The 15,974-nt window shown below is 56.0% G+C and overlaps 2 protein-coding genes across 6 annotated transcripts in view; both read right to left on the bottom strand.

Moving 5' to 3' along the window:
• Positions 1-4,505, bottom strand: LOC108544475 (TRIO and F-actin-binding protein-like). The gene is made up of 2 exons (XM_017895596.1): positions 4,158-4,505; positions 1-608 (listed from the first exon to the last, which is right to left on the bottom strand). Exons 1-2 carry the CDS (start codon positions 4,433-4,435, stop codon positions 482-484), a joined length of 405 nt encoding a protein of 134 aa, XP_017751085.1. The 5' UTR covers positions 4,436-4,505; the 3' UTR covers positions 1-481.
• MPRIP (myosin phosphatase Rho interacting protein) overlaps positions 1-15,974 on the bottom strand; it is a 146,112-nt gene that overhangs the window by 43,832 nt on the left and 86,306 nt on the right. For all 5 annotated transcript variants that reach the window (XM_017895591.1, XM_017895593.1, XM_017895592.1 and 2 more), the window contains 4 exons: positions 15,823-15,974; positions 10,692-10,776; positions 6,091-6,331; positions 4,512-4,671 (listed from right to left, as the gene is read on the bottom strand). In XM_017895591.1, coding sequence (XP_017751080.1) covers positions 4,512-4,671; positions 6,091-6,331; positions 10,692-10,776; positions 15,823-15,974 — 638 coding nt within the window. The remainder of the gene's footprint in view (positions 1-4,511; positions 4,672-6,090; positions 6,332-10,691; positions 10,777-15,822) is intronic.

The following is a 15,974-nucleotide window of genomic DNA, read 5'->3' as shown; positions in this document are numbered from 1 at the left end:
GAAGACACGAGGCCCTGAGGTGGCGGTGAGGTGAGTTGTGAGGTGGCAGTGAGCCGACTCCTCCCATGCCCGGCCTGGCCTGGGCCTGATTTCGCTCAGGCTTGCACAGCACTGAGGTTGTCTAGACACGTGCTCAGCCAACCCCAGCTCCGCCTGTGCCCCTCCACGGCCCTCCCTCCCACCAGGCCTGCGCTTGCCCCTGCCCTCCGCCCCCGCGCTGGAGGCCCCGCAGGCTCTGTGGTGTTGACCCACTCGGCATTCACACAGCTTGGCACCCAGCAGCCTCTCCTGAGCCACAGACATGATCAAAAGGCAACCACCACCTCGGAGGGCGGCCTCCATTCTCATTGCATCCCTCATGATCACCGTGCAGCCCCCACCCCAAAATTTAGCAAGAAAGAGGCCCAGGAATTAACATTGTTTCTGCCAACAGTAAAAGGAATCAAAGACCAAATTAAAACAAAAACAAAGCAGGCTGATTTCATGTGAGAGGGCTGGCGGCCTCCTCAGGCTGTCTACGGCCGGAGACGGAGCTGAGATGCAGGCGAAGCGGGTGGAGGAGGCGCAGCGCCACCCAGCGGCACAGCAGGAGAGCGCAGAGGCAAGACCTGAAAGAAAACAAGGCTGGGAAATGAATACACAGAAAAGCACTGCTTTTTCAAATCAAATAATGGTGAACCAAAATTATACAAAAAATTAAAGAGGCAAAAACCCAACGTAATCACTGAAGAGGGAGAGAGACCATGATTGTCCTCCAACTGCAAGAAGTCACCCTGGTGGAGTCAGAGGTGGGGGACATGCCAGCTGAGGCTCAGCTCACGGCGCTGGGCCTGTTCTCCCAGGGACACCTAAGTTACCTGGCGGGGAGGGTGTCACTAGTGCTCTGGACAAGACGATAAGAACCCAGAGGAAGTGGGTGAAGGGCTTCCAAGCCTGAAAGCCTAATTATCTCCACAAAGAAGAGAGGAAACTAGATCAATTCCTGAGACCCCACCTCCCCCAAGAGGCCAGGTGCTTCTCAGGGAGGGCGAGGGAAAACCAGCCGCCTAAGATGTCTTCACCTCGGAGAGAGGGCCCAGGGCTGGACTCTGAGGGCCCCGGGCTCTGCTTCCTCCCTGTGCTTAGACACAAAGTGTCCTCCTCAGGAAAGAAGCTTGTGCCAGGCCAGCCTGCCAGAACCGGCAGCAGAGGCAGGCGCTGGGGTAGGGGAGCAGGAGAGGCCATGGCATTGTGAGAGCAGGAAGCTAAGGAAGCTGCTGGAGTTCCCGGGCACCCAGGGAAAGTTTGGTAAGTGCAGGCCAGGCGTCCACCACACTTGAGCCATTGTGGTGGGATCTTGGTGAGATTCAAGGCTCACCAACAGGCTTCAGTGCTGCCACTTCCAGGATGAGGGCTCCTCTGCCCAACACTGGGGCCTAGAAAGCCCCAGGAAAGCAGTGACGAGTTGCTGGGCTTGAACCCCATGCAAATCGCATGCCGTGGTATTGTGGGGATCCAGACAGAGGAGTCATGGTGGAGAAGAGGAAAGGCACTTGCTACAGTTGCACTGCATGGGGGCCTGGGGAGATCCTGTAAGACCACAGGCTCAGGCACCAGCTGCCTTGATCTACTGGGCGAGGCGGAAAATTATTACTTGGTGCCCTCGAAGCACTGCAGGTGGGACAGCAAGCACCTTACTGGTCAGCAGAGAAAACGAGGCATGCACCCTGCAGCTCCAGGGTTCCCAGGACACTATGTGCTGTGCTGAGGGTAGGGGGGTTAGGGCTGCATGGGGAGCTGGCCTTGCTGCCAGTTACCAACAGGCCAACCAGGACCACAGCTTCCCCCACTCAGCAGCCAGAGGTGACTATCCAAGAAACACTCTGGAAGTCTGAGGAACAGACACATTGAAGCCCAGAGCCAGTCAGGTTCAGATAGGCCTGCCTAGATGACTGTGGCTTGTCAAAAAACCAACCCCATAGTCCCAGCAGTCTGGCTCCTGGGCACAGCTGTTGTGGCTGCCATTCCAGGCAGGTGTGGCCAATCTCTTGCCAATTTGGAGATTCTGCTCTAATCAACCAGGGGACAGGAATCCAACCAAGCACAGGGTGGGCTACTAGGGATCTAGTGAGCAGGCCTCGGAAAGCGACAGCAGCCAATCAGATGTCACCAGGGTCAGGAGAAAGGGATGCTGCAGGATTAGTATGCAGAACTGGCAGAGGAGGGTGGGGCCAGCACCAGGTGAAAACCCATCCGTGTGGCAGTGCATGCAGAGTACAAAGCCCCCGAGACTGCACCTGTCCCAGGCGACAGGAGACAAGAACGAGTTCAAAAGGAGTCTCTCCGAGAAGAAGCCAAGCCAAGCAGGTGTGCTGAATGCTAATTCTGTGGTCTGGCGCTAAACCAGGACGTGGCCGATCCTGCTCTGGAGCCACCATGACACACAGCCTGCTTGCCAGCCAGCATGAAGCCTCCGCTGCCCACCCACTGGCCTCCTCCTCTCTCTAGCAAAACCCTTTACTTATATATTTTCTTAATTGCTTAAAAGAGCACCCTTGGCGTCAGTCCTGGGTCACAGGATGGGAGCAGGGACTTCCCGGCTAAGGCCCCACTGGGATCTGCACCAGCTATCCACTGTGAGAAGACACCTACTCCCGAGCCTCAGTTTTCACGTCTATAACTGGGGGTGGTAGTAACAGGTCCTCATCAGGCTACTATGAAATGTTAAGGCAGCCAAGTGCTTAGCAGAGCACCCCAGGGCACTAGGCAGGGGCTGGCAACCACTTGGTTGCCCTTCCTTTCCCTAGGAAGTCAACGTGTCATTTTCCTCTCAAGAGCAGCATCTCTGGGAGACACTTCCTTATCCTGGAGACTAACCTGCAGGCTCACAGGTCTTTTTCATCTGGGACGTTTGGAAGAGTGGGTGGGCTGTCAGCAATGCGGGGTGTTCGGAAGAAAAGGGGCAGAAGGTAAAAAACATTTCCCTCCACCTGCCCTTTGAAGCACGGGAGCCCATGGCTGCCTTCACCTGTCCCTTCCAGTAGTGTCTCTAACTCTGAGCTCGAGGTTGTGATTGGGGAAGGGAGGACACTCTGAGAAGACTTCCAGAACTATGGTTTGAACCTCTTTTCTGGACAGTGAACCTTGGGAACCTAATGAAAACTACGGGTTTTCTTCCCAGAAGAGTGCCTAACCTTAACCCTCTTCTGGGAAGAATACTGTGAAAATGTTTTATTGAGAGGGCAGGTCATCATGGACCTCCAGAAGTCTATCCATAAACCAGGCGGAGGAACCCTGCTATCAAAGCAAAGCCTCAGTTTATAGATGCAGGGGTGCAAGCCTGATTGAAGGCGTGCTTGGGCACTTTGGTCTGGATCTGGGCTTCGAGGCCTCAGATGGCATCCAGCTCTTTCTCTAGTTCTCCAGGAAACTCTGGAGAAGAAGGGCAGGGCAGGGCATGGGCCCGCCTCTTTTTAGGCAGCAGTCAAGTTCTGCACCTATGCCCCTTGGTCCCTGCCCTAGGTCCGGATGTCCAAACTCTGTCTCTCTCCGGCCAATCAAAGTCTTAAGAGGGCAAAAAGCAATGCTCCCCTGGAGGGCAAAAGCAATGCTATTGGGTGCTCGGCTGCTTCACAGGTTGCCTCAGGCTTCCTGGGTGAGCAGGAAGCTCCCCACGGAGCATGTCCTTGAGAGATGAATCAGTGCTGCCCCCATCTTCCTGGGCACAACTGTCTGCCTCTGAACCTCTCTCAATGCCCTTTGCCCACCCTGGGACCGACAGGGTGAGGAGCGCCTCTGTCACATGTAGCTCTAGGGTCTCCCTGCCTCCACGCCACTTCAGAGAACAGAAATGGCCCAGGAGGATAATATCCAGCCCTACAAGAACCAGGCAGCTGAGAACCCACCAGGGAACCTTAAGGCCCCAGTCCTAGGAGGCAGAGATGTGAAAACTGCTATTCTTGGCCTCGACCTCTGATGGTCAGAAATTCTGCCTTTGGCTACCAGAGCTCAGTTCTGGGCCCAGAGGGAAAATCCCCCTATGCTCTGAACAGAAAGCACGCTCCCCCCACAAGGGAGGCTTGGGGACTGTATGTGAGAGGAACAGTGTGAGTGTATGTGCGTGGGTGGAAGTGCATGTGTGTGGGCCTGGGTGTTCAGCCCTCCAACCTGCTCCTTACCTCCGCTCGTTGCCAAACAGACGGGCCACCTCCTCCCTGCCAGGGCTCCGGGCCCGAGTTCTACGCTCCAGCCGCCTTCTCTCCACCTGGAAGGCTTCTCGGTGGCTGATCCTGATGGCCTTAGGGACGTCGGCCAGGGTGGCATATTGCCTGCTGGCTTTAAAGGCAAAGGTGCTCCCCAGTCTCTCTGTCCCCCGCCCCCTAGTGCTGCCAGAGTCCACGTAGGCAGGTGGCTGGCTGGCCACATCCAGGGAGCCGAGGGAGATGCTGCAGACCATTCGGTGGGGGAATCGAGGACCTGGGGAAGGAAGAGGACCACCGAGCTCCCGGGAGGGCGACTCGGGGCAACTGTACCTGTGGTTGGGGGTGCTGGGGCTGGGAGGGGAGAGCGGCGGGGGCAGCTGCTGCTCCTCGGCCTTCAAGTCCTGTTTGGTCTTCTCCAGGGAGAAGTAGCCGCTCTCCACCCGGACTTTGCGACCACAGTCCATGCGGTCACTACTCATGGCGCTTTCCTCTGGAAGACAGTGGGAGGGAGGGGACGCACTCAGCATGATGGCAGCTTTGCTTTGAGGACTTTTTTTTAAAAGTCCATGTAGGATCCAAGCAGGGGCCTTCCCTACTTTCCATCTCTAACATCCAGCACAGCCCACTCAAGGGCACAGTCAGATGGAAAGAACCATGGATGGGAATGAAATATTCCGTGCATGCTTTTTTCTCTCATCCATCTCTCCCCTGCAGCTGGCTGCCTCTCAGCCAGACTGGCAGGCAGGCCCTGCACTTTCGGTCTGGGGGCTTGGCTGGAAGAGCAAAACTGTACCTCAGGACACAAGACAACCACCACCAACCCTTCAGTCTTTTTTTTTTTTTTTTTTTTTGAGACGGAATCTTGCTCTGTCGCCAGACTGGAGTGCAGTGGTGCGATCTCGGCTCACTGTAACCTCTGCTTCCTGGGCTCAAGTGATTCTCCTGCCTCGGCCTCCCAAGTAGCTAAGACTACAAGCATGCACCACCACGCCTGGCTAATTTTTGTATTTTTAGCAGAGATGGGATTTCAATATGTTGGCCAGGCTGGTCTCAAACTCCCGACCTCAGGTGGTCCACTTGCCTCAGCCTCCCAAAGTGCTGGGATTACAGGCGTGAGCCACCATGCCCAGCCCCTTCAGTCTTTTAGTGCATTCTGGGGGTGGGAAGGGGCAGGGGACTTCTACAGAAGTGAGACAGAGTGAACAGATTTTTGACATGGATAGGCCTGAGAGGAAGACTGAGACACCTTCTACCCAGAGTGCATGTAAAACATGCAGCCAGAGCGAGCTGGGCTGGCCCCAGCTGCTCACTTACTTTTAACAATCTAGACAAAATACAGATGGGAAAACCCAGCCTGTGTCTTACAAAGCCCTCTGGAGCCTGGGAACAAGAGAGGCAAAGATGGAAGCCCTGCTCCTGCTCAGGCAATTCCAAAGTGCTAAAAGATAGGGCACGAGGATGCCAACTGCTGCCTCCCCAGCACCCCTTCCCCTCCTTCTGCCAGGGGCCCAGGCAGGATGCGGATGGTGAGGGATGAAACTGACTGCTGCTTCCTGGGGCAGGATGCACACAGAAACATGATGGTGCAGTGACAGAGGCCTTCCCATCTACAGACCCTGCTGCAAAACGTTTTTGATTCTCCTGACAAGCAACTGGGGCTGAGAAAACAGGAGCTGTCTTCCTCCTTTAAAGATGGGATTTAAGAGCTAGAAGGGGCAAGGCCAAGACTGGAGCCCAGGAATCTCAGTCCATACCAGGCTAGGTGCTCCCCACAGAGCTGATGGACAAAGGGAATGGAGGTCCAGGGCTTGTGACTGGGTGCTACAGGCCTTGGCTGAATCCCCAGTGCCAACTCTGATGGGAGGAAGGGCCGTTCCAGTGCATACAGGCCAGCCTGGCCCCTGCTCACCTTCTTTGCTCTCCAGCCCAGGTTCCCTCAGGGAGCTGGCAGCAGTAGGCTGGCTCTGGCTGGGACTCTGAGCTGGACTCAGGTTGCTGCCATCTGGCTGGTCCTTAGCCCTCATTTCTTCCTGCCAGAGTGTGGACTTGGTGGTGGGGACTTTCTCAGCACTGGGGATGCTGCTGCTGCTGCTGCTGTTGCTGCTGCTGCTGCTGCTGCTGGTGACAGCCACCTTGGCAGGCCCAGGCTCCTGGAGGAGGAGAAAGTGGTGTCTGTGCAGATGCCGGAGCACACAGCTCAGGATGGGTCACATGTTCTGGCTGCCCAGCTATAGGGAACACCAAGACCAACTCTACAATGTCAGGGGCCTGGAATCTTCAGATAGTGCCCCATAACAGTGGGTCAGGCATTAACAGTGAGACCACAGTAGTAGATGTGGAGTCTGTCGTTCCTAGACATTCAAGACTCGAATAAGGCGAGACAGAATAGAGTGTGGAAAGAGAGCACACCCTCGAGACGGGTCCAGCATCATCTGTAGCTCCTTACGGTGAACGCAAGAACAAGTTCACAGTACCCAAGTCTGGGCCAGCCCTGTGGCCTTAGCCACCATCTGCTTTTTGCTCCTAAGAAGCTAAAATGGAGTGTCCAGACGCTATGTGAAGGAAAGAGTTGTCAGATGTAAACTAAATGCTATGGTTTCAATGTATGTGTCTCGTGGCCCACAACTCATGTGCTGAAATCCTAACCCCCGAGGTGATGGTATCAGGAGGTGGGGCCTTTAGGAGGTGATTAGGTCATGAGTGGAGCCCTCATGTACGGGTTTAGTGCCTTCATAGAAGAGGCCTCAGAGAGCTGCCTTGCCCCTTCTAACATGTGAGGACCAGCAAGGGGGGCCTCACCAGACACCCAAAGTACTAGCACTTTAATCTTGGACTAACCAGCCTGCTGTGAGAAAAATTTCTATTATTTATAAGCTGACCAGTCTGTGTTATTTTATTATAGCAGACAGAACACACAAAGACACCAAACACCCTACTTGAATGTGCATACAGGCACACACTCACAAATGCATATACACATTCATGTGCACATGCTCGCTCTCTCACACTCACAAGCTCACACATGCACAAGCCAGTAGCCCAGATAGAAAAGGTATCAATCCCCAATCTCTCCAGGTTGTGGAAGTGGTATGGCTCTGAGGGAGAAGTGTCTGTGGGGCAGGCATTTGGGCAGATGCAGAGTCCAGTCCCTGGGCAGAGAACCTTAACTCGACTCTGCAAACACAGAATCCAGGCAACAGCAGGGCTGTGATCCCCAGCTGCTCTGCAGTGCCAGGTCACATCCTGGGCCCCAACAACCCTGCCCAGAGGGCTGCCAACAGGATGGCTTTGGCCCCTCTCCAAAAGTGAAGCACATCTCAGCTCTCTCGCAAAAGATAAGAGCATGATATACAAGTGCCCACCTCCCATTCCCATCCTGATGGCCAAACCTCATTTTTAGAAACCCACCTTAGTCCCTCTCTGGCTTAGGCCCTTGGAGAGGGTTGCAGATGACACAGGTTCTTTATATGCATGTGTGTGTGCACACTTGCAGATGCAGCATCACCACCAGACTATTTATTAATAGCCTGGCTGGGCTCCATACACCCAGTCTCACCCACTGGTGGGGCACTGTCTTGGGTGGGCTCTGGGTCCAAAGCTGTTGGTACTTTTGCAAGGATTCCAGGCCTCACGGACAGGATAAAGGCAGGGAGGCTGTTCCCACAGACCCAGGACGCACACCTGACCACCTACTCAGCTTAGGGCTGCCAGCAGACAGACTCCCAGGCTGAAGGCTCCCCTCAGAAGAAGCCAGCTTCTCGGAAGCAAATAGTGAAGGTTTCTCCTGAGAAGTTTCCCGAGGGCTCCAATGACCCAAGGGTATGCCACCCCAAGACCACCTGACGTCCCTGTAGCAAGCACAGCACCCTGGGCTGCTTACCCATGGGAAACCAGCAGCTGTGCTGGATGCAGAACCACCCTAACTGCCCACCATGGCAGCAGCGCTTCCCCAAAACAAAGTTGCTCTACAGTCTTGCTTGCCAAGCAAGGCCTCTCTCTGCAGGGGTTTCAGAAGGCTCCCCACTTCCCTAGCAGGAACACGGAGCACGGCAACCAACGGGAAGGAAGAATTCTAACTTGGAGTGGTGGTGGCAGTAGACACCCCAGTAAAAAACAGGATTCTTAAAGAAGGAGACACACATGTGGGCCCGGTGGTGCTGGCTGGGCTCACACTGAACTCAGAAGAAAACCGGAGAAAAGCAGAAGAACCTTGTGGGCTGGGAGATGGAGCAGCGGGCCTCCTTCAGCTCCACCAGAGGAGTGGAGACCCAGGGCCTGCAGACCTGACTGGAAACACAGCTCTGGGTTTCCCATCCATCTTCATCCTTCCAGCCCTTCACAATTACATGGGTCATCACTTCCTTCTGCACCAGGCTTTCTCCTTTATTGCCTGGAGCCTATGCCTCTCAGGCCACAGGCTTTGGAAACACTGGTCAGGGCCAAGCCCTTCTCCTCTCCCAGCCCTAGACTCTGTTGAGACTCCCGCCCTCAGCTGAAAGGCCGTCTGCTATTCCCGCAGTGTGATCCTTGACCCCAACTTCTGGAAGCATAACCTTCCAGAAGGTCCCACCTGAGTTCCTCAAGGGCAGAAGCTGATTCTTATTGGGCACAATGGACAGCTACCACTTCAAGCCCTCCACTGGTTCAATGTGAAACTCTCCCAGACCTACACTGGGCCACGGAGAAAGAAGTATAGAGTCTCGGGCTTTCGCCTCTCCAGGTGCTCTGCAGGTGTGAGGTTTACCTCCAGCCCCACCCTAGGACATGAGAATGCCTTTAGCATCAGGCTGCATGCAGAGGGGAGGCCTGCCCAAAGACCCCCTCTCAACCATGGTCCCTGCTGCTCCGCTGCTGGGTCCCCACGTCACCCCACAAGACTGACTTGACAAAGAGATGGCCCCTGATTAAAGTTCAAAGCTTCTGGAAACAAGCAGCCTCAAATGGGACGCTCTCGGGACCAAGGAATACAAAGGAGAGACCCCACAAGGTTGTCTCAGGAGGGGGCTGAGTGCAGGCTAGGAACCCTGTGCTCCAGACTCTAAGAGACCCTCAGGGAAGCGGGTAACCTACCCACCCTGGGATCATGTGGCTCCTTCTACCAACAAAAAAGTTGACGCTTGGTCATGGGTAGCTGTTTTGGGGAGTTGGGTGTCATGAGGGAGGGAGAGCAAGCAAGTTCCCCGGCCTGGGCTGACAGTAGCCTCTGTACTTGGAGTTACCTTATTGAAGGCAGGAGCTCTGCTTCTGTACTGTTTCCAAGGCATCACCATGGAAACGCAGCGCAACCCTAAACGCTGTTATTCTGCCTGTGATTTTTTTGTTTCTCTCAAACCGGGCAGCTTTGGGGGATTTACGTATCAACTGCTGTTCCCCAGCAGGAAGCTCCATTTTCAGTCCCAGGAACCACTCTGTATTTTTTGCTAGCTTCTTGCTAGCGACATCTCCTTTCCAGCGAATGTTGGCTTGGGTGTCCCCCACCCCCAACCCCAGAATGGAGGGTGGATGACCATGGGCTGAGAGTGGCCCAGGCCAATACAGCAGCCCAGGGCAGGTACATCCAAGGGCAGCCCAAGGGGCTAAGGGGAGAAAGGGACCCAGGCTAGTGCATGCCCCCTGACCTCTGCAGCCTGTGGGCTGGCTCTCTTAACTTCTGTGGGCCTCTGGCCTTGTAATGCCCAAGGGACTCCCATCCCCACCCTGCTCCCTCTCAGGGTGACTAGGAGGCTCAGGACAAGGCAAAGCACTTGGGAACAGCAGCATATGGTACAGAGGCAAAGGAATTACACTTACTGAGAACCCATAATAGGTCCAAAACTTCCTCTCATGCTCACAACAATCTTGGCGATTAGGCAGCAACAGGCCCGCTTTGCAAGTTGATTAACTGAGGCTCAAAAAGGTTACTTCATTCCGTCATGGACCCAGGAACGTGGGGAGTGTGGTAAGGCGGTGTAGGACCCATCTATGCCCTAAGCCTTGCACACTGGCCAGGGAGAGAAGGAGGATCATGGCCTGTGGGGAAGGACTGGGCCTTGAGGGACCACCCCAGCCAGCCACGCCCTGCTCAGGTCACATGGGAGTTGGAGCAAGGGCCCCTGTGAGCTCCTTAGGGGCCATGCCACTCCAGGACTCTCCTCCCCATCTGGCTGCCTGCAGGGCCATCTGTGGGTGCAGAGTCCTTTTGCCTGTGGCTGCAGGCTGCCAGTGCTGCCCCTCCCCAGCTGCCAGTAGGACAGCGAGGGGAGGGGTCACAGCTGTGTACTGTAGGCTCACTGGAAACTTCCCTTGGGCAGCCCCAGAGCACACTAGCAGGCCATCCTGTCCCTGTTGTGGTTCCCCCGTGGCTCAGTGAGGATCTTGTAGACCGCAGCCCACAGCAAGGATGTGCAGAGGTGGTGACCGCCTCAGCCCTGGCCTGACTGCGTCCTCACCCTCTAACCTCCAGAGAGCCCTCACTTCTTCCCAAGCCCTGGCTCCAATGAGGTGATGTCACCTGGCAAACCCACTGCCTACCTGTGGTGTGGGGGGCTCCACTTTCCGTTTCTTCTTCTGGTTTTGCTTGTTGGTCCGGGGATAGACCATGAGCATCTCCAGCCACCTAGGAAGGGAAAAGGAGACAAGTACCAGGTAAGATCCTAGCACTTGGGCACTAGAAGCCCCGGCCCTTGCTGGGGTGGTCCAGGTCTCTGGGCACCAAGGAGAGCAGGACATCGTCCCCAGCGACAGACTGCTATGCTGCGGCTAGAAGCGCCCAGAGAGCAAGCCTGGACGATGACCTTGCCACAACCACAGCAGGCTCAGGACACGACACAGACTCCCTGCTGGCAGAGAGGCCAGGCCTGGCCATGGCCTCAGAGCACAGGACATGTAACTTCCATTACTGACCCTGTCTCCAGGGCCTGGACTTGCCCTAACACTGCTCTCCCAGAGTGGGCTTGGTGAGAACACAGATGAGCTGTGACTGGGAGCCATTTAGGGCAACAGAGGCAGGTGCTGGCCCTGAGGCGAGAATCTAGGAGCTATGCTGGCCAAGTTCCCACAACGGGTCCTCTTGAGGGACTAGAGTGGGGGGAGAGCTGAACTCCCAGAGTCCCTGCAGATGGAGGGTGCTGGGCACCCTGGCTTTGAGGAAGGCTGGGCAGAGCTGCCCAGGGACCCCATCAGGGCTTGTATGTGGGAAGTTCACTCTGGATAGACACCAGGGGTACAGCAAGGGAGCACAGCAAGAGCAGGCACTGCCAGCAGGAGGACTCTGGATCTGGCTTTGCCTCCATCCCACCACAATCTTGGGTAGCTCCTGGCCCCTTAGGAGCTTCAATCTTCTCATTTCTGAAATCAGAAGCTAGATCGCATCATGGCACGATGACTACTTCCACCATATAGAATTTTACAACAGACAAAGGAACTAACAGCAGTTGCCTTGCCAGAGCTGCCTGTGAGTCCTGTGGGGGCTGGAGGATGGGGGTGGGAGGAGCGGAGGGCAGTGTAGGTCCTACCTCTGAAGCCCCAGCTCCAGCCCTGGGCCTGGTTGTGCAAGGACAGCCCTAGTATCCTCTCCAGAGTGGAAGGAGCCTCAGAAGACACTGCTCCAGGTCTTCCAGCACCAGGGTCCATGCTAGTCCTGCTGGCAGCCTGGGCCCAGGATTGGGGATGGGGGCGGTCTGTACTGCTGCACCCTGCTAGAGATCACACAGGCGCAGCACCCAGCAGCACACTGAGTCTGGGGCAGGAGAAGGGCTCAAGTCTTCTGTGCCCAGAGGTGTTTCTTTAATTTGAGGTGGAGGGGAAAGGAGGGGAAGGAAAAAACGGATAGAGGAGGGAAGAGAGGAAGAGGATGGGGAGGAGGAGGGAGGGGAGGAGGGAGGAAGCAGAAAAGGAAGAGAGGGAAGGAGAAAATGAAGAAAGGAGGGAAGGACAGACCAACAGACAAAAGGAGGGTCAGTCAGAATCACTGGCTTCTGAGACAGTCTCAGGATGGGTGTGCAGTTGACATCTGGTGGCAGCAGAGGCCAGGCTTAATGCAGGGAACCACAGCAACAGAGCTGAAGGGCCACCCTCAGTCCAGCTCAGCCCACAGCCAGTGATGCTCGATTTGCTAAGAGAATGAATAAACAACTGCATTGCCAGAGACCCAAGCCACAGGTCCTGTGGGTCATTCCTCCACGGCCCCAAAACAAGAAAGGAGGCCGTGACTATCTCCAAAGCCAGCAGACAGGCAGGCCTTCTGAGGGTCCTGAGCCCCTCTCCTCCCTGGTCACACTTCTCATTAAGGCTGGCTGGGAGCAGAGGTCCCAGGAGAGGGCCTCGCTCATACAACCTGGGGTGTTCACAAGGCATACGGGGTTAAACAGGTTTGCCCTTCCAGTCTGCCATGGCAGCTGCCACTTCCCCTGACCACTCTGAGGGACTGTGCCTGCAGAGTGGGCTTGGTGAGAACACCCTGAGCTTGCCCAGCACCCTCCCTCTGCAGGGACTCTGGGAGTTCAGCTCTCCCCCCACTCTAGTCCCTCAAGAGGACCCGTTGTGGGAACTTGGCCAGCATAGCTCCTAGATTCTCGCCTCAGGGCCAGCACCTGCCTCTGTTGCCCTAAATGGCTCCCAGTCACAGCTCATCTGTGTTCTCACCAAGCCCACTCTGGGAGAACTGCACTTAAAATGGCTGCACTTAAAACTTCCCCGAGGTGTGGAGCATGCTGGAGCTGCAGAACCCTGCCAGGTACCCCAAGCCCCTGCAGACTGGCCCAGGTTCCATCAGTCAGCAATGACTAATGGCCTTGCAGGATGGAACCTGGAGGGGAGGGGAGAAGGCTGCACCGCAGGTGCTCTGCTGACTATGCGGAGCTGCTGAGCTCTCCTGGGCTGGCTCCAGCAAGCCCAGGACTCGGGAGGAGCCAGGACAGCAGGTGTCCCATGTGGCCTCAGTCCCATTACACACCTTAATCTCTGTTCAGACTGGAGTCTGTGGCTGGAGTCACAGAGATGCAGGGTCCAGGAACAGATGATGGACTGTGTCCTCTGCACTTGGATTTCTCAAGGAAGTCCAACAGGAAGCATCTAACATCATCCAGATGTGTTATAAATGTTAACAAAACAAACCCCAAGAAGAGAGGAGCAGGGTGAGTGTGAATATGGGACTGGTAGGTGCTGGGGCTCTCCAGATGGGGACGGCAGAGCCCAGATGAGTGAGAACAGGGGAGTGGGCAAGGTTAAAAGGCAGGGCAGGGCGAAGGGAAGCCGACTTCACCCAGCTGAGAGCACAGAAGAGCTCCCTTGCCAACTCCTACCCAAATCCCACCTCGTCTAAAAGAGCTGTGTAAAGTGTGGTCCAGCATCCTGGAAGTGGGAATTGGAAAGAGCTGCCAACTTCCTCTACCCAGGCCCAAGAGAGACCTGGCAGCCCACGCAGCTGTCAGGGCTATGCAGAGAAGACCTGGGAAGAAGGCTGGGTGGGGCTGTCCCCAATCCACCCTGCTCCCAGCTGCCTGGCGGAAGTGTCTGCACCTCCTTAGGGACCAGCTTTGATGTGATCAGAGAGCTCAGACACAGAGTGGCGCTCCAGAGCCTAGGGATGAGGTTACTGGGAAGAGGAGTTATAACGGGCAACAGAGGGAGCAGAGGAAGGGGGCTGTCAGCGAGGGCAGGAGACAGAGCAACAGGAGAAGGAGGCAAAAGTACTTGTCCCCAGGGTGCACAGGCCACGCCTGACTCCCTCACAGCTGAGCATCCCAGCTTGTGGGAAGGTGAGGAAGTGGCTGCCCACTTTCATGAAAGGGGTTGCAGAGGCCCAGGACAGGCTGCCACGTGAGAACCTGCCTGTTGAACACAAACTAACATGGCCCACAACCAGGGCGAGGGGAAGTGGAAGAGCCTCAGGTAGCTTATCCTGGCTTTGGATATGCCACTGAGCCACCACACGTGGGGCCCCAATGGCATGTGCACCTGGTAACTTGGTCCATTAACGATCTTGTCTACCCAAGCTGCATATGTATGGCAAGCCTGAACATGCAACAGAAGAGAGTAGAAATAGGAGAGGGGCTTGGGATGGAGTGAGGACCTCTGGCAGAACTTAGGCTGCCTGCTGGAGGCAGTCCAAATACTAAACATCACCCTCTCCTAATACCACATGGTACAACACATACCTCTCTGGGCTGGTCCTAGAACCAACCCTGCTTCAGACACTCCCCAGCCTGCTCTGAAGACCCAGAACTCCCATCCATCCCACCTGTTACCCACACCCTCCCCGGGACCCAGCTCCTGTTGAAAGGGTGAGGGTTTCCTAGAGAAGCCACCTGGGCAGAGGGAGCCTCAGCTGTGTCCCGCCTGGCCAATAGCAGCAACAGGTGTGAGCCAAGAAGTGCAGAAGGTGCCCTTGGCCAGGCTCCCGTCTCCAGGCCCTGGGTCTCCTCGACTGTACCATGAGGGTTCTTCAGAAGCCCTTGACATTCTTGATCATATGGTTCTGGATTAAGATCGGGGGAGACACAAGTTCTCCTCCAGCTCAGCTCCAGGTGCTCAGAAATGCAAACCTGCCTCTCTCCAGAGGAGGACTCTAGGGGAGAGCACACATCCGCAGAGAGTTCCCCTCGGGGCCCAGCACTGGCTCCTGGATGCCTTGCCACGTGACCCTGGACTTACGGCCGTGCTCACTCACCAGGCTTGGCCAGGCTGCAGCTGAGAGGCTAACGCAAGGCTGGTGCTCCGAGTCATCTGTGTGTTCAAACCCAAGGGCTTCATATTCCTGATTCCCTCTACTCTGTACTGCTACAGTCAGCCTGGCCCAGCAAGCCTCAGGTTTACTTTCTCCCAGAGCTTCTTAGACTCATGTGCCTCCTTCTCAGCCTTAAGCAAGACAGGGATTCTTGGAGATCCAGTTTGCGAGCTCCTGTCAGGCCCAATGAGCCTGTCATCTGCACGGACCACATGACCACATACGGCTTTTCACCACGGCACAGGCCATGCGGGTAGCAAAGAATCCCCTGCTAGATTAGGAGCTCTGGGAAGGCAGATGCTGCCCTGGGCTCAGGAGCACTGCGCTCAGGCCCCTGGCTCTCTCAATCTGAGCCAGTCCGCCACTCTTGGGGGACCTGGGTGAGCGAAAGACTTATCCATTCTCTCTACTCACAGAAACCAATCTGTGCAGTGACAGCAGAGTGGCGCAGGTGTGAGGTGCTGGGGATGTGACTGAGACACCTCCCACCCCCACCATCACTGAGGGAGAAACACGTGGACACAGCAGTAACCTGGTGCTCTCACAGGTGGTGGAGCGCACACCCTCTCTGGAAGGAGCAGCAGCCACCCCAGACTGGGGGAAGGCGTGCCCAGGTCATGCACTTCAGGGACTGATCCCCTTCCAGGTGGAGGGGCAGGTGAGTTGGGGGTGTGGTGAGTGCAAAGGTGGGAAGGCCCGAGGAGGGTAATGTGGCCAGAGCAAAGAGGGGTCCCCAGAGGCTGCAGGTGGAATGGCGGATGTCCTGATTTCTGCTTTGCTTAGCACATGGTAGTGCGGAGAACAGAGACAGAACCCAAGAATAGAGACACATGGCGAAGTAGACAACGTCGACACCACCACAGGGGCAGGCGGCCCATTTGGTGTTGGCTCCGCAGCAGGTGGTGGCGCCTTGTTCCACAGCACCAGCATACTCACCCACTGACAATCTCCTTGGTCTCTGCCCGGATGAAATGCTCCTTCTCAGGCGTCAGAATACACAGGGAGAACTTCTGGCCCGTGCGGCCCTCCCCATCCACCACGTCTGTGCACTGGTTCATGTTGATGGTGCCCTGAGGCAGAGTCGTTGG

The sequence above is a fragment of the Rhinopithecus bieti genome, unplaced genomic scaffold (assembly GCF_001698545.2).
Source record: "Rhinopithecus bieti isolate Rb0 unplaced genomic scaffold, ASM169854v2 scaffold_26813, whole genome shotgun sequence".
Lineage (NCBI taxonomy): Eukaryota > Metazoa > Chordata > Mammalia > Primates > Cercopithecidae > Rhinopithecus > Rhinopithecus bieti.
This window is presented reverse-complemented; position numbering and strand designations above follow the sequence as displayed.

Bases quoted from the DNA above. Each gene is read 5' to 3' on its own strand.
- LOC108544475 (XM_017895596.1), bottom strand. From the start codon at position 4,435: ATGGTCTGCAGCATCTCCCTCGGCTCCCTGGATGTGGCCAGCCAGCCA. The intron at 609-4,157 runs GTAAGGAGCAGG...GTTTTCTTTCAG, and splicing joins CTGTTTGGCAACGAGCGGAG to GTCTTGCCTCTGCGCTCTCC.